The 26882-nt window shown below is 51.4% G+C and overlaps 1 protein-coding gene across 4 annotated transcripts in view; it reads right to left on the bottom strand.

Annotated features, from left to right (window-relative positions):
• Positions 1 to 2727: 2727 nt before the first annotated feature.
• SMOX (spermine oxidase) overlaps positions 2728 to 26882 on the bottom strand; it is a 39389-nt gene continuing 15234 nt past the window's right edge. For 2 of the 4 annotated variants that reach the window (XM_037990821.2, XM_037990822.2), the window contains exons 2-8: positions 15420 to 15653; positions 13105 to 13331; positions 8144 to 8317; positions 7272 to 8031; positions 6466 to 6626; positions 3615 to 3704; positions 2728 to 3185 (exon numbers count right to left, since the gene is read on the bottom strand). In XM_037990821.2, coding sequence (XP_037846749.1) covers positions 3048 to 3185; positions 3615 to 3704; positions 6466 to 6626; positions 7272 to 8031; positions 8144 to 8317; positions 13105 to 13331; positions 15420 to 15627 — 1758 coding nt within the window. In that variant the 5' untranslated portion in view covers positions 15628 to 15653 and the 3' untranslated portion in view covers positions 2728 to 3047. Of the gene's footprint in view, positions 3186 to 3614; positions 3705 to 6465; positions 6627 to 7271; positions 8032 to 8143; positions 8318 to 13104; positions 13332 to 15419; positions 15654 to 18149; positions 18175 to 26882 lie in introns of those variants that run through there. The other 2 variants (XM_037990823.2, XM_037990824.2) reach the window with 2 other exon arrangements.

Here is a 26882-nt window from a genome sequence, read left to right as displayed (position 1 = left end):
GGACAGGATGAATACTTAGGCGCTTTTGTATAAAAAGGAGAGAGAAGAGTTTTTTTATAATGACTTACATCTAGGAATGGATACCCATAGGGCTGTGGGAGAGGCAACAGTGACTGGGGACACTGTGGGGGGAACATTTCAGTGTATTGTATCCACATGGACAGCTTTTGGGCTTAAACTACATGAACAGATCCTCTATTCAGAGAATTTTTCATATATAGGCCGGGCGCAGTGGCTCACGCCTGTAATCCCAACACTTTGGGAGTCTGAGGCAGGTGGATCACCTGAGGTCAGGAGTTCGAGACCAGCCTGGCCAATATAGCAAAACCCCGACTCTATTTAAAATAGAAAAATTAGCCAGGCATGATGGTGCATGCCTATAATCCCAGCTACTCAAGAAACTGAGGCAGGAGAATCGCTTGAACCTGGGAGGTGGAGGTTGCAATGAGCCGGGATCGTGCCACTGCACTCCAGCCTAGGCAACTTAGTGAAACTCCATCTCAAAAACAAGAAAAATTCATATATATACTTAGATATTTTTCAGCTATGCCAGCAGGTGTGTATGAATCCCTTGATATAAGCTCCATGAAGATTTCTGGTGGATCAACCCTGGCAAAGCAAAATGTCTGCGAGGTTTGTGCACATAGGTGTGTGTGTGTAAGTGGATGTAGGTAAGCATGTGTGTAGGTGTGTCTGTGTGTTAGACATCTCCATCACAACCTACCAGCCTGGGCAATATAACAAGACACTGTATCTATGAAAAAATCAAAATAAAAATTAGCCATGCGTGGTGGCACGTGCCTGTAGTCCCAGCTACTCCTGAGGAAGGAGGATCATTTAAGCCCAGGAGTCTGAGGCTGCAGTGAGCCATGATCGCACCACTGTACTCCAGCCTGAGCAACAGAGTGAGATGCTATCTCAATCAATCAATCAATCACCTGAGAGGAGGAAGGTGATGTCATGTCCTATCAAGGGCAGGGCCCTAAATGTCCATGGAGGGGACCTAACCTAAGCTCACATGGAATTAGACCAGGGGGGCCTACCTGGCTCTTCATAACTTCTCCCCATCACCCCACCCCTTCAACTCTATAGAATTCAAATTTCATCACTAGAAATCTAGGATAACAAAATGACTAACTCTTCTTTAAGATGACTGGGGATAGTGTGAATGGGGACATTTTAGTGTATTCTTATATAGCTTTTGGGCTTAAACCACATGGACAGATCCATGTGGATCTGGATTCAAATTTCATCACTAGAAATGTGGAGTAACAAAATGACTGTTCTTTAAGGTTGTGTGTGTGTATGTAGATGGGTATATGTGTAGGGTGTAGAGGTGAGTGAATACAGGTGTGTGTACCTGCATATGCCATGTGGGTTATGTGTAAGGTGTAGTGGTGAGTATATGTAGATATGTGTACCTATATATGTGGGTGAGTATACGTAAGGGGGTAGGTGTGTCTTTTTACTCAGCAAAAAGAGAAGAAAAAGAAGTTTTTCTTTTTTTTAGAGACACCTGTAGAGATGGGGTATCACTGTGTTGCCCAGGCTGGTTTCAAGCTCCCAGGCTCAAGCAATCCTCCTGCCTCAGCCTCCCAAAGTGCTGGGATTACAAGCATGAACCACCATGTCCAGCCTAGGACCCTTTTCTAGATGCCTAGTATGTAAAGGAAAGTATTGATCACTTTATATTTGGTGTGTGAATTATTCCTTAATACTGAGAAGCTTGACAGCTTACATGTAAAGGATTATAAATAACACCTTCTTTTATTTTTCACTCTGTCACCCAAGCTGGAGTGCAGTGGTACAATCATGGCTTACTGCAGCCTCAGACTCCTGGGCTCAAGAGATCCTCCCATCTTGGCCTCCCAAAGTGTTGGAAGCACTGAACCCAGCTGAAGAGAAGAAAAATCTATCCCCCAATAAATGGCAGGCCTTAGGATACTTCCCCTGCCAAAAAATAAAGCCCAGAATGATCACCTGCCCAGATGTTCAAAAGGAGGCCACCCCAGGGGCCAGACCCACAGCCCAGTGGCCAGGTAACACTAATTAACAATGAACAGACCAGGCACGGTACCTCACGCCTATAATCCCAGCACTTTGGGAGGCCAAGGCGGGTGGATCACCTGAGGTCAGGAGTTCGAGACCAGCCTGGCCAAGATGGTGAAACTACAAAAATACTAAAAATACAAAAATTATCCAGGTGTGGTGGCAGGCACCTGTAATCCCAGCTACTCAGGAGGCTGAGGCAGAGAATTGCTTGAACCCAGGAGGCGGAGGTTGCAGTAAGCTGAGATTGCACCATTGCACTCCAGCCTGGGTGACAGAGCGAGACTCTGTCTCAAAAAAAAGAAAACAATGAACATACCTAGGTTTGGCATGGAGCCACCACTGCTGGCTCCCACAGAACTTCTTTACTCCAGGCAGCGTGTCACTCAATTAAACTCAGAGAAGTCCAGCAAAAAAAGGGCCAGCAGGCAGACTCAGGCCAGACCTGAAGGAGCAGGTGGACAGTGAGAGGCCTGTATTCCTGAGGAGCCTTACTGGCAGGAAGGTAAACACCCCAACAGATGTGGGGAGGGGACACCCTTTCCAGTAAAAGCAGCACCTTCCCTCTGGGGACACAGCCAGGCCAGGGCTCCCCCCACCTTCTTCTCACTCAAAGCGGGTGTGACAGAAACAAACACACACACACATACACAGAGGCTGAGAAAACCAGAGAGAAGCTGAGGGGCAGGGGAGGGAGCCTCTTTTATTATCCCAAAATGCAAAGTATTGAAGGCACTTACAATAACAAGGCGGGACAGAGGGTAGGCAAGGGAGGGCGCAGGATCCAACACAGAGGTAACTCAACAGCCCACCTGCTCATGGCCCGACCTGGAGAAAAAGAAAAGCTACAGGGCCGGGTCTGAAGGCAGTCAGGGCAGCTAGCTCTAAAGAAGATAAAAATCCTTTCTACAGAGGATCAGGAAGGCAGGAGCACATGGCAGCAAGGGGTGGGCTGGAGGTCACAAGTTAGTGGCTCTTCTCGGCAGCGAGGACAGCCCTCAGGTCCCCTGCTGGAAGAGGTCTCGGTACATCTCGATGAGGCGGGCAGCCTCGCGCTGGCCAGAGAGCAGAGCACCGTGGGTAGTGGAATAGTACTTGCGGTGGGTGGCCTCACCGGAAAACAGCACCTGCATGGGCTGGGGGCCGGGGACAGGGAGGTCAGGGTGGAGGAGCAGCACAGGCCACGAGGCCACCCCTCTCCACCAGAACCCCCCATCCCAATGACAAATTAGAGAGGCTCTGAGACACAGGTGCTGCTGCTTCCACAGGATGAAGAGCTGCCCATCCTATCTGGCCACTTTCCCCTGCTTCTTCCCTCGGCTCTTTCTGTCTTGAGGCCATTAGGAGTCCTGGCTCTGCGGTCTCAAATGCTCTTTGTGCCTCTTACTTGTGAACTTGAGGCAGGTGGTTTAACCTCCCTAAGCCTTGCTTTTCTCATCTGCCAAATGGGTTTACACCACCTACTTCGGAGGGTGGTTATAAGGATTAAGGGAAATCATGTATCTAAAGCACTTAGAACCTGGAAGAACAAAGCACTCAATAAAGTCGGTGGTAATTTGACAAACCTTTACGGCGCCCCTGTTAGCATCCAGGGGCTGTTCTGGGCACTTGGAAGAGAAAAGGTGACCAGGCTGCTGCTTTGTGGAGCTTCCATGCTGGTGAGGAAGCCAGACATGAAACCCAATTACTAAACAGCGTCATACGTGATGGAATGGGGTTTGCACGTGGCGCCAAAAGCCCAGAAAAGAGGCCCAGTGTCAGGGGATCCCACAAAGCTTCCCAGAGGACAGGACCTTTGAACGGGTTCTCAGAAGATGCTGAGTGAACGGACAGGCAAAGGACATTTCGGACAGAGGGAAAGGTGGGGGTAAAAATGTACGAAAGCAGGCCTTGCTCAGGGGACAGTGAGAATTTTGGTACAGCCAGGGCTCAGCCCTGAGAAAGCAGGCTCTCTAGGTGAGGCCTAGGCAAGGTACAAGTTCTTGCACCCCAAATTTGCGTTTGGTCTTTATCCTGGTTCCTCTCAAATTCAATGTGCAAGGCACCAGCTGTGGATCCTGATAAAATGCAGTTTTTATTTATTATTTTTGAGACAGTGTCTCACTCCATTGCTCCAGTTAGAGTGCAGTATCACAGCTCACTGCAGCCTTGGCCTCCTGGGCTCAAGTAATCCTCCCACCTAAGCTTCCTAAGTAGCTGGGACTACAAGCACACACCACTACATCTGGCTAATCTCTTTTTTTTTTTTTTTTAATTTTTTGTAGAGATGGGGGTCTTACTTTTTTGCCCAGGCTGGTCTTGAACTCCTGAGCTCAAGCCATCCTCCCACTTCAGCCTCCCATAGTGCTGGGATTATAGGCAGGAGCCTGCATCCCTGGCCAGAATGCAGAGTTTTTAATCCAGCAGGTCTGGGGTGGGCTGAGAGTTTGCATTGCTTTTTATTTATTTATTTGTGTGTGTGTGTGTTTGAGGTGGCAGGGGTTGTTGTTTTTTGTTTTTTGTTTTGAGACAGGGTCTCGCTCTGATACCCAGGCTGGAGTGCAATGGCATGATCTCCGCTCACTGCAACCTCTGCCTCCCGGGTTCAAGCAATTCTCATGCCTCAGCCTCCTGAGTAGCTAGAACTACAGGTGTGCACCACCATGCGTGGCTAATTTTGTATTTTTAGTAGAGACAGGGTTTCGCCATGTTGGCCAGGCTGAGAGTCTGCATTTCTAACCAGCTCCCAGGTGAGGCTGGTACTGATCTACCTACCCTGAGTAGTGAGGCCGTATCCCACCACCAAGGAGCCCACAAAGGCTGTTACACTGAAAGGGGTGCTGTATACTGTGTCAGGGTGCAAGCTGCCTACTCCCACATCCACCCATTCTCCTATTTCTCCTCAATAACAAAGTCCTGATTTTTAACTGGGTCCATTGCCATCCAGAATAAAAATGATACTACCCAGCCTCTCTAGCAGCTAGGTGCAGTCATGTGACTATGTTCTGGCCAATAAGCATTAAAGTCCACCGTTGCTTAGAGACACAGCTGACTCAGCTCTAAGGGTTCCCTTCTTGCCATCTGCCTTTCCTCCTCCTTCCAGCGTCAGATGCAGATGTGAGAACTGGAGCTTCTGCAGCCCTCTTGGACCACAAGATGGTTTTGAAGATGAGAGCCAGGTGCTAATGATACGGGATCCTGCTGCCTGCCTCCAGATTTCCTTTTGATTTTCCTTGTTTAAGTCACAGGTGTGTTTGCTTTGCTTTGCTTTGCTTTTTGTTACATGCACTAGTCCTAACTGATGCAAGTGAAAAGAGATTTGCTTTTTAGCAGGATGGCTGTGGCAGCAGAAAGGGCCTTTCTGAGGACCTCTCTTTCTTTACACACCAGTCCTTTTCTCTTTCCCTCTGAGCACAGTTGGGCAGGCACAGTAGATGCTGGTTGACTGAACTCTTCTTCACCAATTATACCAAATAATTGTTTTAAATATAACTCTGTTGAGTTTTAACATTTACTGTGTGTGTCTACTTGATGGGGGAAACTCAAAATCCACTTTATGGGAGCAAAAATATATATTTCAGATTTTTTTTTCAAGTGTACAGCTGGCATAATTGTGGAGAACATCAGTAATCTAAACTTTATTTTCTAAAATATATTGGGAAAACATTTCCATTGAATCAGTGCTGTCCAATAGGACATGCCATGATGCTGGAAATGTTCTATCACTATATAATTTACTATGGAGCCTCTAGCCACATGTGGCTATGCGACTAGTGCAACCAAGGAACAAAAACTTTACTATATTGGCCAAGTGTGGTGGCTCATTCCTATAATCCTAGCACTTCAGGAGGTTGAGACGGGAGGATAGGTTGAGCCCAGGAGTTCAAGACCAGCCTAGCAGGATGATGAAACCCTGTGTCTACCCAAAAAAATACAAAAATTAGCTGGATGTGGTGGCGTGCCAGCATGCCTGTGGTCCCAGCTACTTGGGAGGCTGAGGTGGGAGGATCACTTGAGCCTGGGAGGTCAAGGCTGCAGTGAGTTGTGATCGCACAACTATACCCCAGTCTGAAGTGTAGATAGAGCAAGACCCTGTCTCAAGAAAAGAAAAAAAATACTGTATTAACTTAAATTTTAATTAATTAATTTAAATTGAAAGTGGCTGATAGCTACCATATTGGCCAGCACAGCACGGAATAGCTCAGTTTTCATAATATCAAGAAAACACTTTAAGTTTCAATTTGATTCCATTTTTTCTTCCAGATAGTAAGTGCACACCTTTCTCCTTGTGTTCTCTCTCATTACAGAAGCTACTCCATCCCTGCCTCACCTGAGCACCCCTTAGTGAACACTACCCTAGCCCTCCTCACCCTGGACCAGACACACATACGAAATACACCCACAACTCCCCTCCTCACCCCAAACGCCCCCGCTTACCGCTGTCTTCGAGCTCTCCGTGTACGGCAGGGGCTTGGCCAGCTTCTCCACATCCGCCCCACTGGAGCCCACCTGCGTGTATGAATAAGAGCCGCGGAAGTAGGGGTTGCTGCCCCAGGCCGAGCGCAGGATTCGCCGAGGTTTTGGAATGTTGGGGTTCCCTGATGGGGAGTCAGAAAAGCCAAGGGGAGGGAGAATAAGAAATGGCTGCATACAGAAGATGACCCCAAATGGACAACCCCCCACCCCACCTCCAGGGCTCCAGGAGGACCAGGCTGCCAGGGGTAGGCATGGAGGATAGAGGAGGAAGGAGGGAGGCTGGGGCTCGAGCTGTGTACCCACTCAGCACCTCCTGTGGCCCCCAGCAAAACACTCCACCTTACTTTTCCTATCTAGCTGAAAAGAAGGGACAGATAATCATGTTTCCCTGCCTAATGTCGGGGGTTCTTGTGAGGCCCTCCTGGAATAGTGGGTGGAAAATGTTCAGCTGAAAGGCTCAGAGAGTAAAATACAAATCCAACTCTTAGCAACAGAGCACAATGGGCAGTGATGTTTGAGAGTTTTACCATTAGCCCTTAGAAAGAGGGAAGAGACACAGCACCCATAATTCTGAATGTTTCAAGTTCTAAACTGTCAGCAATTGAAGAGCCTTTGGCTGAATGTGGCACCCTGCAGTGGCTCTCCCGTGGGGCACAGCATCCGAGCTTCACAGTCTGGGGAGGAGAGAGCTGCCACGGGTCCACCAGAGGAGGGCAGGTGAGGAAGAAGTGGCATGAGGGAAGCGGGTCGTGGGGCACATGGCACACCTGTGAACTGACGCAGCATCTCCGTGCAGATCTCGGCCACTGCCTCGTCATCACACTTCTCCATGACGAGGGCCTCCTCCCCGCAGATCCAGCCACTCAGCACATGGCCGTAGCGCTCAGGCGGGTAGAGGACATCAAAGCCGCAGATCTTGCGGTACCAGAGCTCAGGTGGGTAGGTGAGGGTGCGGCTCTCCGCCTCGTCCTCCCACACAAACTGTAGGCTGTTGCACTCGGGGCCCCAGAAGGGCTCCTCGAATTCCAGAAAGATCTTGTCGGTGGTGCCAATGCCCAGGCGGTGGATGGCAGCCACCTTCTCTGTGGGCAGGCCTGGCCGGAAGAAACTGGTGTACTGCCTCTTCAGCACACCCAGCGACACGGTCACAATCACGTGGTCCGCTGGGATCAGCTCACAGTCCTCGCACTCCACCACCACTGGCCACTGCTCATCCTCATCCCACCTGCCCCCCCGGGGCTCCTGTCCCCCTTGGCTACCCTCCCCAGTGTCGTGATTGTGGTCGCCCTCACCCCGGGGCTGAATCTCAGGGCCTCTGGGGCGGGCTGAGGCCTGGTCCCAGTGAATGCAGCGGACAGGTTTCCCTAGCTGGATGACGTGGGCAGGGATGCCCTCCGCCAGCAGCTCCACAACCCGCATGAAGCCTGAGGGGATGATGTGGTGAGCGCCGGGGATCTCGGTCCACTCCCCGAAGGCACTCAGGGACACCTCGTCCATGCTGTGTGAGCTGCTCTCACAGCTCTCCACCTGCGGGAAGACCCAAGGAGAAGCCAGGTGACCGCCAGGGTTGGACAGGGGTAGGAGCAGCGCAGCCCTCCTCAGACCCAGACGCCCCCAGAATCCGTCTTCCTCAAGATACCTTCAGGTACTGCTGGATCATGGCGAGCTTCAGGCGCTTGGTGGCCTCTGGGTCATCAGGGTCATTCCTGATGCGGTTACGCACCTCCTCTCGGGTGAACACCCCCACGCTATTTTGACTTTCAGCATTGACTGGTTTATCGTGCCGGAAGAACTCCTGGGTCAAGTTATAGACCTGCCAGAGAGACCGCATGAGAAAGACTGAAAACACCTCATCACACCTCCATCTCAAACAGAAGGCTCCCAACTCAAACCCACCAGTTCCCAAGTGTCCCCTGGATGCACTGAGCCCCTGGTCTCTGTCCCTTAGGGATCTGATGTCGCACTCAATGCTGCATCAGGACTGCACCAACAGCCAAGGCCCTGGGCAGCCACCTCCTCGCCTATGGCCTGTTGGGGAGGTGAGATGGGCCCTGGAGGCTTTCTTGCCGGGCCCTCGCTTAGGACGATGTGAAACATTTGGTGCCCATACAGTCTGTGGGAAAGAAGCCACCCCTCATGGACTCTGCATGGGCCTCCATGGGCTCTACCTCCCACTGGAGGATGGGCATTTGCACACATTTACCTGTTCCAAGAGCCATACACGTACTTTCCCTGCCACCCCTGCCCAAGTGTGTCTGCTTTGCCCGCTCCCAAGAGGGCAGTCTGGAGCTGTGGCCTGGCCAGCAGAAGGGCCCCTGAAGTCTGGAGACACCTCCCTGGGCCTGTGCAGGCCCGTACAAAGTACCCCCTTTGCTTCAGGCCTCAACCATGAGTAAGGAAGCTGATGCAGTGGGGAAGACAGGAACACAAAAGCCAGGGTCTCAGGAGGCCCCAGTGTGCCAAGGAAGGAAGATGCATTTCACAGGCACATTTCAGCAAGAACTCCAGCCCACACCTCATCAACAGGTAACGATGATCAGTCGCTTGGAAAGGGGTCTGACTGCCCGCCCACCCCCGTACCTGCCTCATCTACAGCCCCCACTAAGCACCAGGCAGAGCTCTCTGAAGGAAGTAAGCCAGTCCAGGGGCAGTCCTGGGATCCCCAGAAGCAACATTTACTCAACATTTACCGAACTCTGCACAGGACACAGCTTGTGATGTGGGCGAAACAGTCCCTGCCCCTATCCTCACTCCAGCTGGGGAGACAGTCCACCATTGGGCTGCCGTGATAGGAAAGAACCTGGGGCTGTGAGGTCAACGCAGACAACCATGGGCAGCTGGGAGACAGCCAGGGTGGAGCAGGAGGGGGAAGAAAAGCATTTCAGGCAGAGGGAACAGCAACCTCAAAGATGGAGAAGCAGTCAGGAATCCTAAAGGAGTGTGGTTTTGCTGGAGGGGGCAGCAAGGAGAGAGGATCTGAGAGCCGACTTTGGAAAGGCAGGCAGGGTCCAGGGCATAAAGGACTGAGAGTCATTCCAAGAACTCTGGACTTGATCCAAGGCCCTGGCATCGCTGGAGGGCTGAGCAAAAAGGCGGCAGGATCACATGCCCACAGCTGTCATTCCCAGGACACCAGCTAATGGCGGCTCCTTGGCCGGGCCTCTGTGGCTGAGCTGATGAATGGTTTGTTTCCCTTCCTAAAGTGAGTGTGGTCAGCACACATGTCTGGGAATGGTGTCTGCCCTGTCCCCCAGCCCTGGGCTAGGCCCTGGGGCCACAGGGTGAAGGAAGATGGCAAAGCGCAGTGATGTCCACCACCCTCCACCACCACCATCTCACTCAAGGGGAAGGCCTCCACCTGAGACACAGACATGAATTAAACTTATCTCTGGAGACTAAATTATAAAGAAGAAAGTGGGGGAAATTGTTTTGTCTTGCCTCCCTGCAATCAGGAGATGCTGAGTGGTTAGCCTTAGCTGGAGTCCTCAGCAAATTCTTCACCCAGGAGCACTGCCAAGGGTCAGGATTTCAGTTTGCCTCCTCCTCCCTGGGTTTTTCCCTTGGACAATAAGCAACATGGTAGCCAGTCCTTAGCTTATGTTAACTAGAGGCCAAAATGCCCAGCTGAGGAGTAACAAATTTAGTCCATCGACATGACTCTTTGTATCAGCCACCGACTACAGCAGCCTTCACTGCACATGGGTGTGCCATATGGCACAGTCTCCTCTCCTGGATTATCTGACACCTTCCCAATGTGACCCAAGGAAAATGGGACACGTCTGTGTCAGCTAATAATACTCACCCCAATTCTCATTAAGCATTTATCATTGGATCTCATTCAATCCTCATAATACTATGAGGTAGGTACCACCATGCCCATTTTACAGAAGAGGAAAGTAAGGCTCAGAGAGGTTCAATAGCCTGCTCAAGATTCCACAGCTAATAAATGGTAGAACTGGTATTTGATCAAGGCAGTCTTACTCCAGAAACTAAGCTCTAGATGATACTATTGCACAAACTCATTTATTTGTTAATAAATAAAATACATTCAAATGAGTGGCTCTTCAAAGTCATCATCTTTGGGGGGCTGCATATTTATTATGAAGCCACATTGAGGCAAGGCTTCACGTGCTTAGAGCACACCTCCTCAGAATGGCCTCTAGGATTGGTTAAAAGCCACACAAAGAAATCTTGACATCATCATCATGCCTTATCCTTTTGACTCAAAATATCACCACCTAGATGATAATCCACCATATCCACCCCATATTCACAATGCACACTCTTGACTTTCAAAAATCAAACCCACCTGCAGAATTTGATGATGGTCTACTTTTAAACACATTTGAAAAAACAAACCATGGGCCCTGAAAGTCATTTTCAAGAGGCATCCCTGTTTGAATCACTCACAATAACCTGGGAATCAGGCTGGGGCGGATTTCCAGCAGACCAGAGAGGTCTACTTTGAAGAATACTAGTTCTTATCTGACCCATTAACAATTCAGTCTCTTGGCACATGAGTGAGAATGCACAGTGCAATGGACTGCACACAACGTACCTTGTTGGTGCACACACACAAGACACTGAGTGTGCCTGTCCTCCATAGAGCAGGGACCGCCCCAAAGCAAGGGTCATGTCTCCTTTCTCATGCCCAAGAGATTAGAAAATGCACAATAGGCTGGGCGCGGTGGCTCCCGCTTGTAAATCCCAGCACTTTGGGAGGCCGATCACCTGAGGTCAGGAGTTTGAGACCAGCCTGACCAACACGGAGAAACCCCGTTTCTACTAAACATACAAAATTAGCTGGGCATGGTGGTGCATGCCTGTAATCCCAGCTACTCAGAGGCTGAGGCAGGAGAACCACTTGAACCTGAGAGGCGGAGGTTGTGGTGAGCCGAGATCGTGCCATTGCACTCCAGTCTGGACAACGAGAGCAAAACTCCATCTCAAAAAAAAGAAAGAAAAGAAAGAAAGAAGGAAAAGAAACAAAGAAGGAAAGAAAGAAAGAAAAGAAAATGCACAATAGGTGTTTGCTGGCCAAATTACTGACCTGGAGTGAAGGATCATTACACCATAAATGACAAGCTATCAGATGACAGGGCCTACACATTACTTTGCTTGTTCAGTGCAGTTCACACAGCTAAAGAATACTAACAATATTAATAATTTTTTAAAATCTGAATAAAACAAGGATGTGTGCCATTGCCACTTCTATCCAACACTTTACTGAGATACTAACCCGTGCAGTAAGGCAAGAAAAAAATAAAACTGTCTACAGCTGTGCTATCCAACACAGCAGCTACTGGACACCTGTAGCAATTTAAAATTAAGAAATTAGGCCGGGTACAGTGGCTCACATCTGTAATCCCAGCACTTTGGGAGGCCAAGGGGGCAGATCATGAAGTCAGGAGTTCGAGACCAACCTGAACAACATGGTGAAACTCTGTCTCTACTAAAAATACAAAGATTAGCTGGGCGTGGTGTTGCGCGCCTGTAATCCCAGCTACTCAGGAGGCTGAGGCAGGAGAATCGCTTGAACCAGAGAGGTAGAGGTTGCAGTGAGCTGAGATTGTGCCACTGCACTCCAGCCTGGGTAACAGAGCGAGACTCCATCTCAAAAATAAACAACAACAACAACAAAATTAAATATTCAGTTCCTCGGTTTTACTTGCGTCATTTCAAGTGCTCAAGAGCCAAATGTGGCTAGTGACTGCCACACTGCATAGGGCAGGTCTAAAACATCACCGTCACGGTGGAAAGTTCTATTGGATAAATGCTGGTCTAAGGACTAGAAAGGAAAAAAAGACAAAATTCTCATTTTTTGTGTAGAGTTCTATACATAAATTCCAAAATATTATTAGAATATAAATTAATATAATTAACATAATAGATATATTATTAGAATTAAAAATAATTTAGCAACGTAACAAATCAATATATAAAAATCAATTCTATTTCTATATATCAGAAACAATTAGAAAATAAAGTTTTTAAAAATTACTATTTATGGCCAGGTGTGGTGGCTCACACCTGTAATCCCAGCACTTTGGGAGGCCAAGGCAGGCAGATCAAGAGGTCAGGAGTTCAAAACCAGTCTGGCCAACACAGTGAAACCCTGTCTCTACTAAAAATACAAAAATTAGCCAGGCATGGCGGCACGCACCTGTAATCCCAGCTACTTACTCGGGAGGCAGAGGCAGGAGAATTGCTTGAACCCAAAAGGCAGAGGTTGCAGTAAGCTGAGATCACACCACTGCACTCCAGCCTGGGCGACAGAGCGAGACTCCATCCCAAAAAGAAAAAAAACTACTACTTATAAGAGTATCCAAAAACAACAACAGCAACAACCATCACCACCACCCCCACATACCTAGTAATAAATCTAACAAAAAATGTTTAAGGACTTTTTAAAGGAATATTTAATCACACGTATCAATAATCTCTTGGCTAGTACTTTCCCACTCAGTATCTTCATTTACCCTCACATTATCCTGGTTTTCCAAATGCAGGGCCCAGGGAGTGTGCAGAGACATGACCAGAATCACAGACCTCCCAGGTCTCCCCATGCCCTCATGCCCAGCTACTCTGCTCACACCTCACCTCGTTGTATAAATCGCTGAATTCCTCAACCACGTCCTTGGGGATCCTGCGGCCGTGGTTGGTAAGGTAGCAGGCCACGCCATTCTTGGAATAGAGGCTGATGCGGCCCACACTGCGTTCCCCATCGGTTGTCTCTTCCAGGAGGCCGCTGGCTTCTGCTAGATGATAGATAGGGTTCCCATGGGAGCCATGGATCCAGGTGGCTCCCAGCTCAAAGGTGGCGTGTCCTGAGGGTGACAACAACAGGCCCTTAGAGGCTTAGGGACTTCTCCAGAGAAGGCCAGCACGGCTTCCCCCTCCTTCCTCCAAGAGGGTCTTTCCACCCCTACAACAGGGCAGGAAAGAGATTGAACTCCCACTGCTGGCAAACAACAAAGGTCCTCAGTGAAAAGTTCCCACCGAAAAACACCTTATTGCTAACATAACTGCCACCTTGGATGACTCTGTGATTTGTCCCAGAGTTGCCTTACTGGACCAGTTAGAAGGCTCTTCTTTTTCAGTCCCACCTTTTTCTCAGGTAATACCAGATACCAGACCCCACTTCCTCACTGGTGCCTCCTCACCTGGGAGCAGCACTGTGGGCACCTGAGGGTCCCCACCTGGGCTTTTTTCAATTCTTCAACATCCCCAGTGGCTCCAAGATCTAAAGCACTTCCCAGACAGAAAATGGTCCCCTCCAAATTCAACATGGGGCAGGAGAGAAGGCCAAACATCCCAGTTTGCAAGATTCACCCATAAAGCAATCTAAAGCACACTTCCAGGGAAAGTGAAGCCCTCTACATCCTTTGGCGCAGTACAAAAAACCCTGAGAGCCGGACTGGGGCAGGGGACATCTCCTGGGTCCAAGTTGGGATGACCTGGGAACGAGGTCCACTACCCCATTCCCAGCAAAGGTACCACATACTCTGAGGCAAGTTGCCTCTGTGCCTGGGCTGCGGTTTCTTCTTCTGATGCTGCAGAAACTGTCTCCTTCTCCCATTCATCTCCATCCCTACCTAGCTCCCAGGGAAGCTGAAACGATGAAAGGAAAATAGAAATTTTGGGGGGTGTGTTTTGTTTTGTTTTTGCAGGCCTGCTTCAAGATATATGTGGTACATTTTTTGCCAAGATAGTCACAATGATTCCTCCTATCTTTGTACACACACCCCTTTTGCAACGTGACTTTGCCATTCCTCCCATGAGAAGGCGGAGTCTGTTTCCCTGCCAGACACTATTGTGTGTGCCGGGGAAAAGGGACAGCTTTGGTTATGCCTTGCAGGAAATGCTGTAGGGGAAGACACTTAATGTGATCAAAGTTTCTACAAGAGGCCAAGGCAGGCAGATCACCTGAGATCAGGAGTTCAAGACCAGCCTGGCCAACATGGTGAAATGCCCGTCTGTACTAAAAATACAAAAATTAGCCAGGTACGGTGGCACACACCTGTAATCCCAGCTACTCAGGAGGCTGAGGCCAGAGAATCTCCTGAACCCCGGAGGCGGAGGTTGCAGTGAACCAAGATCATGCCACTGCACTCCAGCCTGGGTGACACAGCAAGACTGTCTCAAAAAAAAAAAAAAAAAAAAAAAAAAAAAAAAAATATCCTCTAGAGGACCAGTGTAGCCACACAATCCAGGCCATGTGTGGTCTCACTGGGTCATTTTCATGGTTCCTACCCACCCAACCCCTCGTTGGTCAGATCCCACCACCCCCCGCCCCCCGGTTGGGAAGCCCTGACTGGGGGATTTCGGGCAATTTCCCCACTCTCTGAGACCCCTGGCAAAGTCTGCCCACCCCTAAGGCAAGTCTCTTACCTGACTGCTTTCTCTAGGGTCCTCACTGCTCTGCAACCTGGACAGATCCACTTCCCAGATAATCCCAAGACCTGCCCATTGCACACATGGAGATCCAAAATCCCCTTTCACCTCTGCTAACCCAGGATCCTACTGCTGCAGGGCTAGCTCTCAGTCATGACAGACTAACTCACAATCAAAAGTTAACAACTACTAGGGCCTTGCAGAAGAATTTCACTTCTCGTGAAATAGAAACTGGCCCACTCAGTACCAAGAGAGCGTGGATGTCCACTCCCTCCTAAACACTGTGAACGCTACGTCAGAATATAGCCAGCATTCTCCACAAGTGAAAGTCAGGGCCCTACTGTGCCCACTTCAGAGGGCTGCTACGAGGAGCAAAGGAAGCTTCTGGAAAACGCCCAGGCAGGATGCACGATGGAACATTTATCCCAGAAGCTAAAATAATGAGACTTCAGGCAGAGCCGGGAATTAGGAGACTAAAGGTGACCTGGGGAGGTGGCTGGACCGGACTGGGTGGCACTTACCAAGTTTCACACTCTGCACACGGCCTCCGATGTGGCTGGAAGCCTCAAGCACAGTGACATCCGTGAAGCCCTGCTCGAGAAGTGCTTTGGCTGCAGCCAGGCCAGCCAAGCCGGCGCCGATCACTACCACACGAGGCTGTCCCCTTCTCCGTAGGCCACGACTGAGAGGGTCATCCGCACTGTCGCCACTAGATTCACAACTTTGCATACCGTCCGCACTCACCTTCTAGGAACCTGCAGGAGGAGGTATCACAGCTTACTGGCTCTGCCTTCACTTCCCACCTGCCCCAAGGGACACTCAGGGCTCCCATCACACTCTGCCCTCTGTTGCGGGTGGGGGAACCTGGAGTCCTCTCCCTCCCTCTCTGAGGACCTGGACAAGAAGAGCCACCTCCAAAGGGGCAGGGAGGGAGGGAAGAATAAATAAGAGAAGGTGGCAGGAAGGGAGGAAAAAAGGAAGAAAGGGAGGGAAGGAGAATGTAAGGGAGGGATGCATTTTGGGTCCCCACCAGCAGGCAGGAGACCTGGGAGCCCATCTTAAGCCCCTGAAATTCTCAATGCCACCCCCAAACTTGTTAGGCACTGCTTCTTCCCTGACCACAGGCCCCAAAGTGGAGATGAGAGGTGGCCAGTGAGGAGATGACCAAGAAGGCCACAGTCAGGACAGACTGGGGCTTGGGGCTGCTGATTCTGGACCAGCTCAGCATGGCATAGCTGCTGTGGTCCACCTGGTGCCAATACCAGGATGCTCACACAGACCCCACGATACTTGTCTAGACCCAAAGATACTCACACAGATGCCCCAGGATACACAGACCCCAGGATACTTGCCTGGACCCGAAGATACTTGCATGGACCCCAAGATATTCACACAAACCTCAGGATACTCACACAGACCCCAGGATACATGCACACACAACCCTGGACCCTCTGTTCTCCCTCCTTTGCCTGGCTTTTCCCTGGCACTCTCTCTTTCCCTTGCCCCTTCTCTTGTCTCTGGCTTTCTGTTGGTCTTTCACAGCCTCAATGAAGTGGCAATTTGGTGGGCAGGACATAGTACCGCCCTCCCCCAAGAAAGTGCCACGAGGCCTGCATCCAACAAGCCTGCTATTCCGGGTAGGTTGTTTTCCCAGCCACCCAGTCCCTCAGCCACCACAAAGCAGCAAGGAACCCAGGAAACAGTGGACCAAGAGGACCCATGGCACCAGAGGCCAGACATGAAATTGACAGTTACACTAAACCAGTTTGCTCAGAGACGCCAGATTAGGGGAGCTGATGGCTGGGAAGCCAAGGGGGTCCCCAAATCTGGCCCCAGGGCTAGGAGAGGCTGTGTTTCTCTTCCTAGAATGACCCGGAGGGTTTGGAGGTATCTGGGGGCCACCCTGAGGAGCCACTCAACTCAGATGCTGTCCCTGTTCCTTCCCTGATTCAAGCAATTTCGACTCCAGCTGTCTTTGCTGAGGTTTAAGTGGCAGCAGTTGCAGAATCTAATAGTATCCAGGATCTAACAGGGAACAAATGTGGGTGGAAGGCGGCTGCCAGACAGCAAACAAGGGGCACTGTCACCCGTACCTAATAAAGCTGTGCATAACTGTTCCCATGACATAGCAATCCCACTCTAAAGCATACGCCCAACAGAAAGGGGGCAGATTCCACCAAAGACACATGTTAAAGAGTGTGCACAGCAGCTACATTTATAACAGCCTGAAAATAAAAACACCCCACAAGTCTACCAGCAGGAGAACAGATACATATCCGGTGCTGTAAGTAGCATATCCATACCACGCACTACTCTTCAGCAATAAACAGAACCCAACTACTGATACTCCCAACCACACAGATGCACCTCAACCACACACTGAGCAAAAGAAGCCAGAGACAAAAAGGCACAGACTATGACCTCATTCCCACGAAGCTCAGGAAGAGGCAAACCCAATCTGTGAAGCCAGAGGTCAGAAGAGAGGTTAGGAGGCAGGGAGATGACTGAAGGGGGCAGGAGGGGACTTTCTTACGTAGAGGGAATAAGTATCTTAATCTGAAGAGTGGGTACCCAGTGCACATATGAAGATTCGCTGAGTTACACATTTGAGATATGTGTAATTCACTGTATATATCTACATACACCTCACTAACAAGATAGTCATTCCTGCCTTCCAATCAATCCGTCAAAGGCTGCCATACTGACTTTCTTCTCTATGCATTTCAGGGTCTGACCACTGAGGTTTCCATCCTGCTTCGAACCGCAGCGTCCTTAACATCACTTTAGTGATATGGGTGAGCAAAGGAGGCTTTTTTCGAAATATGCTCAGGCTGAGAAGCTGCTCTTTGTGCCTCCCCCCCGCCGCCCCCCGCCCATTCCACCTACCCTCGCAATACCTGGGCCTGGACTGGAATCCTCCCTCCACCCCCCCGCCCACCCTCCAGCCCCTAAAAGTCCTCCAAGCTCCCCTGAGACCCAGGCCCGCCAACTCCGTGCAGAATCGGTTCCCAAAAAGGCCGGTAGGTGGCGCCCGAGACCCGGAGCCCCATCCGGGCAGCCTCACAGCGGGTGTCGCGCTTTCGCTGGGCATGAGGCCACGCCGGCAGCAGGGCCGCTCCGGCGCTTCCCTCCTCGCCGCCTCTGTCCTCTTGACTCCCGTCCCTCTCCTCCCTCACCCCAGAGATGCTAGGTCCTGCCTCCCTCCCGGGAGGACAGGCATCAGGGCTGGCTCCAGTCCTCCCCCACCCTACCCCAGGTTCTCCTTCCTGCAGACTAAATTTAGAGGTAAGGATGTGGCCGCCTGAATGGGGCGGGCGGGGAGGGTCAGCGGTGATGCTGCCAGATGTCTGCCAGCCGGGCCGGGACGCTGCGTCAGGTCGGTAAACACACGGCGTGCTCCGGGGGGGCCGCGCCAGCTGCGAGGGGGACGCCGCCACCCTGCGCACCCTGGACTGACGTGGCGCCGTAACCCGCCCGGCAGGACTGCCCTAGGCAACCCCCCACACAGTCTCCTATCCACTACGGAAAGGCATGGCTGCAGTGGCTCTCACGCCTTACTGGTGGAACCCCTTAAAAAGCTGCTATGGAGGTCAGGGTGTAGCAGATATTAAACTGGGGGTCCCCCTCACCCCAGGCTCCCTGGAGCACCACCTCTGAAAACCAGGGGACCAGATAAGCTCCAGCCTTGGGAAGCCAGGATAGGCGAACAGCCCTCGGTACCAGCAGGGCCGTCCTAGCCAGCTACCTGCCTTCCCAGCTCCCAGAGCCTTGCATGGGCCGCTTGTCCTCACCGCTCTGTTGTGGCCATCAAATAAGACCCTCCATGGATGTCACAAGACTGTCAACATTTTCAAGGGCCTCGTGCAGAAAAATAATTTGTCAAGTGCGGAAGCTCCACCGTGAGCAGACTGTCTTTGGAACAAGCTGTGGAATGGACAACGTGAATGCAGGCAGCCTCCAAGATCAGCACAGAAAGAACCCCCAGCTCCCTGCACCTGGTCTCAGAGACTTTGAACTCAAACAGACATCGCACATGGAATGCCACGCAAGTAAGCAGGGGCCATGTGAGTCCCCTGTATCCTGACCCTCAGAGCTAATCCCACAGTCCTGTCCCTCCTCAGGCCCTGTCCTAGATAAGCCTGTCAACCCCCAGTGCCTCCAGGAAGCCAGAGGAGCCCCCTACACAGCCCACAGAGGGCAGAGAAATGAATCTGTCCTGTGGCCCTAATATCATCCCATGGAGCCAGCACACCCTGGACAGCAGCGTCCTTAACATCACTTCATCATCCCATGGAGCCAGCACACCCTGGGGTCCAACCGAAAGGGAGAGAGAGAACATAGCCAGGACACCTACTGTGTGCTAAACGCCTGGTGGGGAGTGGGGACAGTAAGGAGCAACTTGTTTTCTGTTGGTTTGTGTCATCGTTTCCTTTCCCTTTTGGGGTTTGTTTTGTTTTGTTTTAATGTATGAGAAACTGCCTTATTGAGGAAGGACAATCGCTTAAATGGTCCTCGGTGCCTGCCCTGTCCTTCTCTCGCCTTGGGGAAAGAAAGAAAGAAATAACATCCACTCCTTGATCTGTATGCACAGGAGAAACAGAACACCCTGTACTTTTTGAGCAGATAAAGGAGAGAAGAAAAAAGTGCTGGCTCAGCCAGGCAGGGAAGAGGAGGAGGGCGGGCAACAGACACTTGCCTTCTTGCTCCTGCTTCCATGGCAAAGGGGGGGGTATAAGCCTCTTGCCCAGTGCCTGCACCCACGCCTTGAGTTAATTCTTCATGTCCCCAAGCAGGCAATGCCTGGGAGCATCAAGAAATCAGGCCAGCCAGGGCATGAGTGCACCCCCTGGTCCCCTGGCAATTTCATCCAAGATGCCGTGCAGCCAATTCTCCAGCCTGCAGGACTCCGCCTCCCCCAGCTGTCCAGAGCCGCCACCACCCTGACTGAAGTGTCCCAAGAAGCCACACTGGACACAGGAAAGTAGCAGGATATGGAGAGAGGAAAAGAGGGAAGAAAAACCCTGTCCTGTGGCAGGGTTGCCAAAGACGGATGAATAAAGACTCAGAGGTCAGGTGACCAGAGTGGGCATGAGCCACCAAACTTTGTGTGAACTGCCACTTCTTCATCCCATCCCTGGAACATCCTCCCCAATTTCATTTTGACACTCGCAGAAATATACACTCTAGTTGCAGTGAGCTGAGATCGCATCATTGTGCTCCAGCCTGGGCAACAGAGTGAGACCCTGTCTCAGAAAAAAAAAAAAAGGTAAAGAAATTTACACTCCAGCAAGTACCTCCTAATGGCCAAATACTAGAGACACGTGTTAGTCCTGGTCTCCAACGTTTGACCCTGCCAAGCCCCCCTTGGAAGTGGCCAGAACTAAACTGGGGGCACCACCCAACTCCTGACACTTTCCTCACTGAGGTCAAATCACAGGACCACCAAGCAGTCCCTAGGCTCAAATCTGGAGTCACCCTTCGTGGGAGACCCTCCTCATTCGTCGGTTCAAGCCATGGCAACCCCACAGCCTGAATCATTGTCACCTCCACCGTAGCTGCCCCAGGAGCACCTCGCACCCCCCTCCTCTATCTGAGCCTCACCTATGCAGGTCTCAATCTCCCAGCCCCACCCTCCAAGGATAAGCACAGCTGGGCATCTCGTTGACCAGGGAATGTAATTTAGCAATTCACTGAGTACCTACTATGTAGCAGGCCTGGGGAAGATCTCTGCATGTCAGCCTTGCCCTCTCGACCCAGCTGGCCTTTCTAGCTTCAGTTCTCACTCATAACTCCCCCTCCAAAACATACACACAGACCCCCAGCTTCACCAAAAGCCGATAGCCTCCCCAGCCCAGCCCACCTGAAGGCCTGCAGGAAACAGCCTCCCTCATACACATCAGAGAAGCTGGTTCTGGTTTCTCTTAACATATGCACACCCTTGTGTGATTTCAGGCCTGGGTGCTGCTCGAACCACCAGCAAGGCCTGCTCCATTACTGTTTCCTGAAGCAACAGACACCCTTGAAATGTGAGTCCCTCATACTGGTTCTGCACTGTCACCTGCCCCCCAGCCTACCCCAAAGCACAGGCATCTCACCCCAGGAAATTCTGTTGTCTATTGTCTCAAGAATGAGGTTGGAGCCCCACAGCCACAGAGCAGGGCTGAGGTCCCAGGCTAGACTGGTGAGCCCCTGCCCAAGGTGAGCACAGCCAAGCCCTGTGAGTGAACCACAGTGGACTCAATCACCCAGCTGGGTGTGCGGTGTCCTTTCTTTAACATTGAAGCCCACCTCAGCATCACCCAAAAATCAGTACATCACGCCTCTCTCCAAGAGTGGCTACTGAAACAAAACAGTGCCAGGAGAGGCCAGCCTCCCGTACCCCACACCCTTCCAAGACACCCCTCACAAGACATAAAAATCTGGCCAGGTGTGGTCAGAGCCATTACAGGTGGCTCATGCCTGTAATCCCGGCACTTTGGGAGGTCAAAGTGGGAGGATCACTTGAGCCCAGGAGTTAAGAGACCAGCCTGGACAACATAGTGAGACCTAGTTTCTACTAAAAATTAAAAATCGCAAACATATTCAGACTATCGGAAACATAAACAAAAAAAAAATTTTTTAAATTAGCTAGTTATGGTGAAATGCGTCTGTAGTCCCAGCTACACAGGAGACCAAGGACGAAGGATGGCTTGAGCCTGGAAGTTTGAGGTTGCAATGAGCTATGATAGCGCCATGGCACTCTAGTCTGGGCAACAGAGCAAGACCCTGTCTCTAAAATAAACTAAAATAAAGCTTTACTTTTAAAAAGAGAGAGAGAGAACCAGGCATGGTGGCTCACGCCTATAATCCCAGTACTTTGGGAGGCCGAGGCAGGTGGATCACTTGAAGTCAGGAGTTTGAGACCAGCCTGGCCAACATGGTGAAACCCTGTCTCTACTAAAAATACAAAAATTAGCCGGGTGTGGTGGTGCGTGCCTGTAATCCCAGCTACTCGGGAGGCTGAGGCAGGAGAATCACTTGAACCCGGGAGGTAGAGGGTGCAGTGAGTCAAGATCACACCACTGCACTCCAGCCTGGGTGACAGAGTGAGACTCCCTCTCAAAAAAAAAAAAGAGAGAGAGAGAAAAAAAAAAAAAAAATACTCCTACCCATCTCTGGCCCCCTCTGAACACAGGCTATTCCCAAGTGTGCCTGAGCCCTGCCGTTTTCTCAAGGTCACCCCAGGATGAATTTCCTAATCCATTTCCCAGAGAAGAGTGAGGCTCCCAGGAAGTTAGCCCACCTGGCTCACTTTGCCTGGCTCCCCTTGGAACCCAGGACTCCACCAGCTGAAGTGCCCTTCCACCAGCAGCCTCCTCCCTCCTTCAACCCCACATCTGCTCATGAGACCTGTCCAGGACTGTGGTGCCCTCGGCAGCAGGGGACAGCTCACTTGCCCCCTTCCCGACCAGCCTTGGGGACTTTAAACCTCTCTTCCCAATGGAGACTTCTAGTCCCTGAGGGCAGCCCCACCTCAGTTTCCCCATGCCTCCCACCCCCACCCTGCTCTTTCTCAGGTTTCTAACAGGAGGAGAGGGAGTGGGAGGGAAGCTGGGGAGCTGCTCCAGGGGCACATCTTTGGACTGCCTGGAAGTCTGGGGAGGGATTTGGATTCTTGAGGCCCCCCAGACAATGCAATTATTCTTCAAATGTAAAAATGCCCAGAAATCCCAGACCAGCTGCTTTGCACAACGGCCCAGACAAAGGGGCTCTGTGTCTGCGGTGAGGCTCCTCCCACCCCTCAACCGGGGAGGGGCTGGGCCCCAACTCCTCCCAGCCAGACCCTCCCCAGCCTCCTCACTCAGGCCAGTCAGGAAGTAAAAGGACTGCTGGGCCAGGCTGGGCCCCCACGGAGGGAGAAGGGGGTCGCAGGTGTGGGGAACAGAGCAGGGGCAGCCCATGAGTCCAGGAAACACAAGGGAAGGGAGAGAACACTGGCCCAGGAGCCTGGAGACCTCGGTTCAGGCCCCAGCTCAATCTCTACCTTGCCAGGTGACCCCTGGGCCAGTGTCGTCTTCCCTTCTCTAGGCCCCACTTGGCCAACACCTCTGAACTCACTCCAAGGACGCACCCTCTGTACCCCACCACCCAGGCACACTTGTCTCAGCCCTATCTGATATCTGAAGGCTTCCTTTGGTCTTCAAGCTTTCCCATCTGTAAAATGGGGACAGGTACAGCTACCTTGCAGGACGATTAAATTAGCACAGGTAAAAGGTGTGGCCACTGTGAGGGTCATCTCAGAGCGGGTGGGAGAGGGAGGAAGATCCCCAAAGAGACCAGTACAAAAGTCACCTTTCCTAGGGCCCAGAGCTCTGTCTCACTTATAGAAGAACCCTGATCTTCATCTGAGCTCAGAACCCAGCCTTCACCTTGGCCCCAACCCTAATATCAGGCTGGACCTTGACACTGACATCATGCAGGCACCCCACATCTCTATCTGACTAACCCCAACCCAATACTGACTCGGCCCGAGCCTCTCAATCCTGACTCAGTCTGACCATCCTCCCCACTGTTGAGGGGAAGGGGGCATCAGAGGTGGTGGCCATTAGCCAGTTCCAAGCTCATGAAAGGGAAAAGCTGTGGGACCCTCTTTCAACAGAGCCCCCGCCCCCAGCAATGTCCCCTGGCCCTCACAGGCCAAAAACACGGAAGGGCTCCATCATCCTGCCTGGCACCCAGACTTCTCTCCAAGCACATTGTCATTGCTACCCACATTTCTTCCCTAAAATCATAAAGTCCCTAAAAGCACAACTTTAAAAAGGCTTTGTAAGCCAATTTCAGATGAGAAGGAGCCAGGGGCCCTTGGCAGGCATATGTTGCAAGGAGAGGCAGCCATTGGCTCAGTGCATGGAGGGACAGAGCCAAAGACGGCCCCCACAGGCACTGGGAGGCAAAAGCAGGAGGGCCCCCCGGGAGAGGTGAGCACTTTGGGGCGTCTCTGTGTCCCTTGGTGTCCTGCACACCACCAAGGTTCATTGTTTCAGGACCCTTTGGCCTGGGAGGCATAAGGTGATTTTATAGCTCCCTGTAGGGGCAGACCCAGGAGACTACTCAACTAGAAACCTAATTGGGGGTGGAGGAGGGGAAGAAAGCTCAGAAAGAAGCCAGAGAGGCTGGGGGTGGGGATACACTGGCTCACACCTGCAATCCTAGCACTTTGGGAGGCCAAGGCAGGAGGATTGCTTCACTCTAGAAAGTCAAGGCTACAGTGAATCATGATCACACCACTGCACTCCAGCTTGGGAGACAGAGCAAGACCTTGTCTCAAAAAACAGAAGCCAGACAAAGGGCAGGGTCTTTCTGATGGGCAGAAAGCTCACTGAGGGCCCTGATGACAGTGTCAGTCAGAGAGAGAAACAGGTACAGATGGGCCAGAACAGAGGCTGGTACTGCAATTCCTTCCCCAGGCCACATCCCTGCAGCTTTATCCCAATCCCCACCCTATAGGTCCCACCTTCAGCAAAAATTAGCCACTTGATCACACTCTGACAATAGATTAGGTCAGGCCCTGGGCGCAATTACTCTGAACACCTCTGAACCTTTCAAGCTCTGGGCCAGCCCCACCAGCTCAGTTTCCACTTTCAGTCTCCTCACACCCCACACCCTGCTTCCCATCTTTGTGTATGTCTATCTGCAGACGTCCCTGGCTTGCCAGATAGATAGTCATCACTCAGCAGACAGAACCCACATTCTTCCCATCAGATTCCAGATCTTCCAGAGGTAGGCAAGCTCCATGCCCTCTCAGCAACCAGAGATCTGCTGGGAGGATATGCCACTCCAGGATGCTCCTAGAGAAGATGAATTGCCCAGGCAGCAGCCTCTGCCACTAACCAGTGTGGCCTTGGGAGAGTCTGTTAGCACTTGAACCTCATTTTCCCCATTTGTCTAATAGGGAAAATCACCCCTACCCTGAGAGAGGCCAGCCCTGACTCCCGAACCTATTCACCAGCCTCCTGTATCCCCAGCAAACTCTACTGCAGCTTCCTTTAGTGGCTCTCAAGATAAGACCCTATGGTCTGGATTCCCTCCCTGTAAGCAAGACCTAACACCCCAACTCTGAATTCCACTGCAGGAAGCCATCAACCACACAGGTGTAAGAAAGACCAGGCCCAGCATGGCGGCTCATGCCTGTAATTCCAGTGCTTTAGGAAGCTGAGGCAGGAGGATTGCTTGAGGTCAGGAAGTTGAGACCAGCCTGGGCAACACAGCAAGACCCTGTCTCTACAAAAATAAAAATTTAAAAGTTAGCTAGGGCTGGGGAGAGTGGTTCACGCCTGTAATCCCAGCACTTTGGGAGGCCAAGGCAGGTGAATCACGAGGTCAGGAGTTCGAGACCAGCCTGGCCAACAGGGTGAAACCCCATCTCTACTAAAAATACAAAAATTAGCCAGGCGGGGTGACGTGCACCTGTTAATCCCAGCTGCTTAGGAGGCTGAGGCAGGAGAATCGCTTGAACCTGGGAGGCAGAGGTTGCAGTGAGCCAAGATCACCCCACTGTACTCCAGCCTGGGCGACAGAGCGAGACTCCATGTCAAAAAAAAAAAAAAACTTAGCTAGGGCATGGTGATGCACAACTGGAGTCCCAGCTACTCCAAAGGCTGAGGTGGGAGGATCACCTGAGCCCAGGTATGTAAGGCTGCAATGAGCTATGATCATGCCACTCTACTCCACTATGGGCGACCTTGTCTCTAAATAAAAAAAAAGACCACAGAACCGGTGACTGCCCTGGTGAATACGCTGGTGCAAGACTGCCGTTGATAACAGCAGACGAGGCCACTGGCAGGAGAGGGTCAATAGGTGATGGTGCTCACAGCTGCTCGCTTCCTTAGAAAAAAAGTCTCCTAACACAGCTGAAACCCAGAGAGGGAATACTAGCCTCAAGACCAAGGTATCAGCCCTGTTTTGAGGTACCAAAGTCACCACAGCCCTTGGGGAACCCCAGGAAGAGACACTTCTCTTACACACACACACAAATCATGAAAGCGTATTTCCTTATGTTTCATTTGATGACCCAACTTAATAAACAGGCCTATCCTTTGGGAACACCTTATAGTACCACAGTTTTCACACAGGTCCTGGGATGTGATACTGGCTTTTGAATACCAGTCATTTGAATCCCCACCACTTATTAGATGAGTGATCTGAGCCTCAGTTTCCTCATCAGTAAAATGGGGATAAAGTGTGCCTGCCCCACAGGGGTGTGTGACAATGCATGCAGAGGGCTTATCCCAGAGCCAGGTGTGTAGCAGCAACAGTCCTTATGTTTTCCTACAGGCCCCAGTCTGCACACTAGTGGTAGTCACTGCAGGGAAGATTGGGCCGGGTAAGAGGCAGGGGTGGGGATGAAGGAAGCCCAGCCAGTAGAAAGATCACAGATCCCCCTGCAGAATGATTCCAGAGCAGAGCCACCAGGCCTCAGAGAGAGCCACCCTACCCCACAGAGACACTGTTATGGACTAACAATGGGAAGAACAGGATAGAAGGGTCGCCCCACTATCCTACTTGGTAGGGGTGCTTGGAGCTCCTAGGCTAGGGCTGTGAGGCTGCAGGTGCAACAACAGGACAATCTGTGTGGCCACCAGCCTCTAAGATGCCCCTCAGTGATCCCCACCTCCTGGGATTCATGCCTTGGTGTAGTTCTCTCCCAAGCTGACCATTGCAGCTAATAGGATATGGCAGAAATGATGGAATGTTACTTCTGAAACTAGACATAAAAGACACTGTGGCTTCCACCTTGCTCCCTTGGGCAGCTTACTCTGGGAGAAGCCAGTCACTATGTGGGCAGGACACTCAGGCAACCCTGGGGCAGCCCACAGGGCACGGAACTGAGCCCTCCCATAAACAGCCAAACCGTCCTGCCATGCATGTGAGCGCACCATCTCAGAAGCAAATCCTCCTGCCCCTTCAGATGTCTGCAGTGCTGGCTGACACTGTGACGCAACCTC

The sequence above is a fragment of the Chlorocebus sabaeus genome, chromosome 2, assembly GCF_047675955.1.
Source record: "Chlorocebus sabaeus isolate Y175 chromosome 2, mChlSab1.0.hap1, whole genome shotgun sequence".
Classification (NCBI taxonomy): domain Eukaryota; kingdom Metazoa; phylum Chordata; class Mammalia; order Primates; family Cercopithecidae; genus Chlorocebus; species Chlorocebus sabaeus.
Note: the sequence above shows the minus strand (reverse complement) of the source record. Positions and strands in the feature narration are given on the sequence as shown.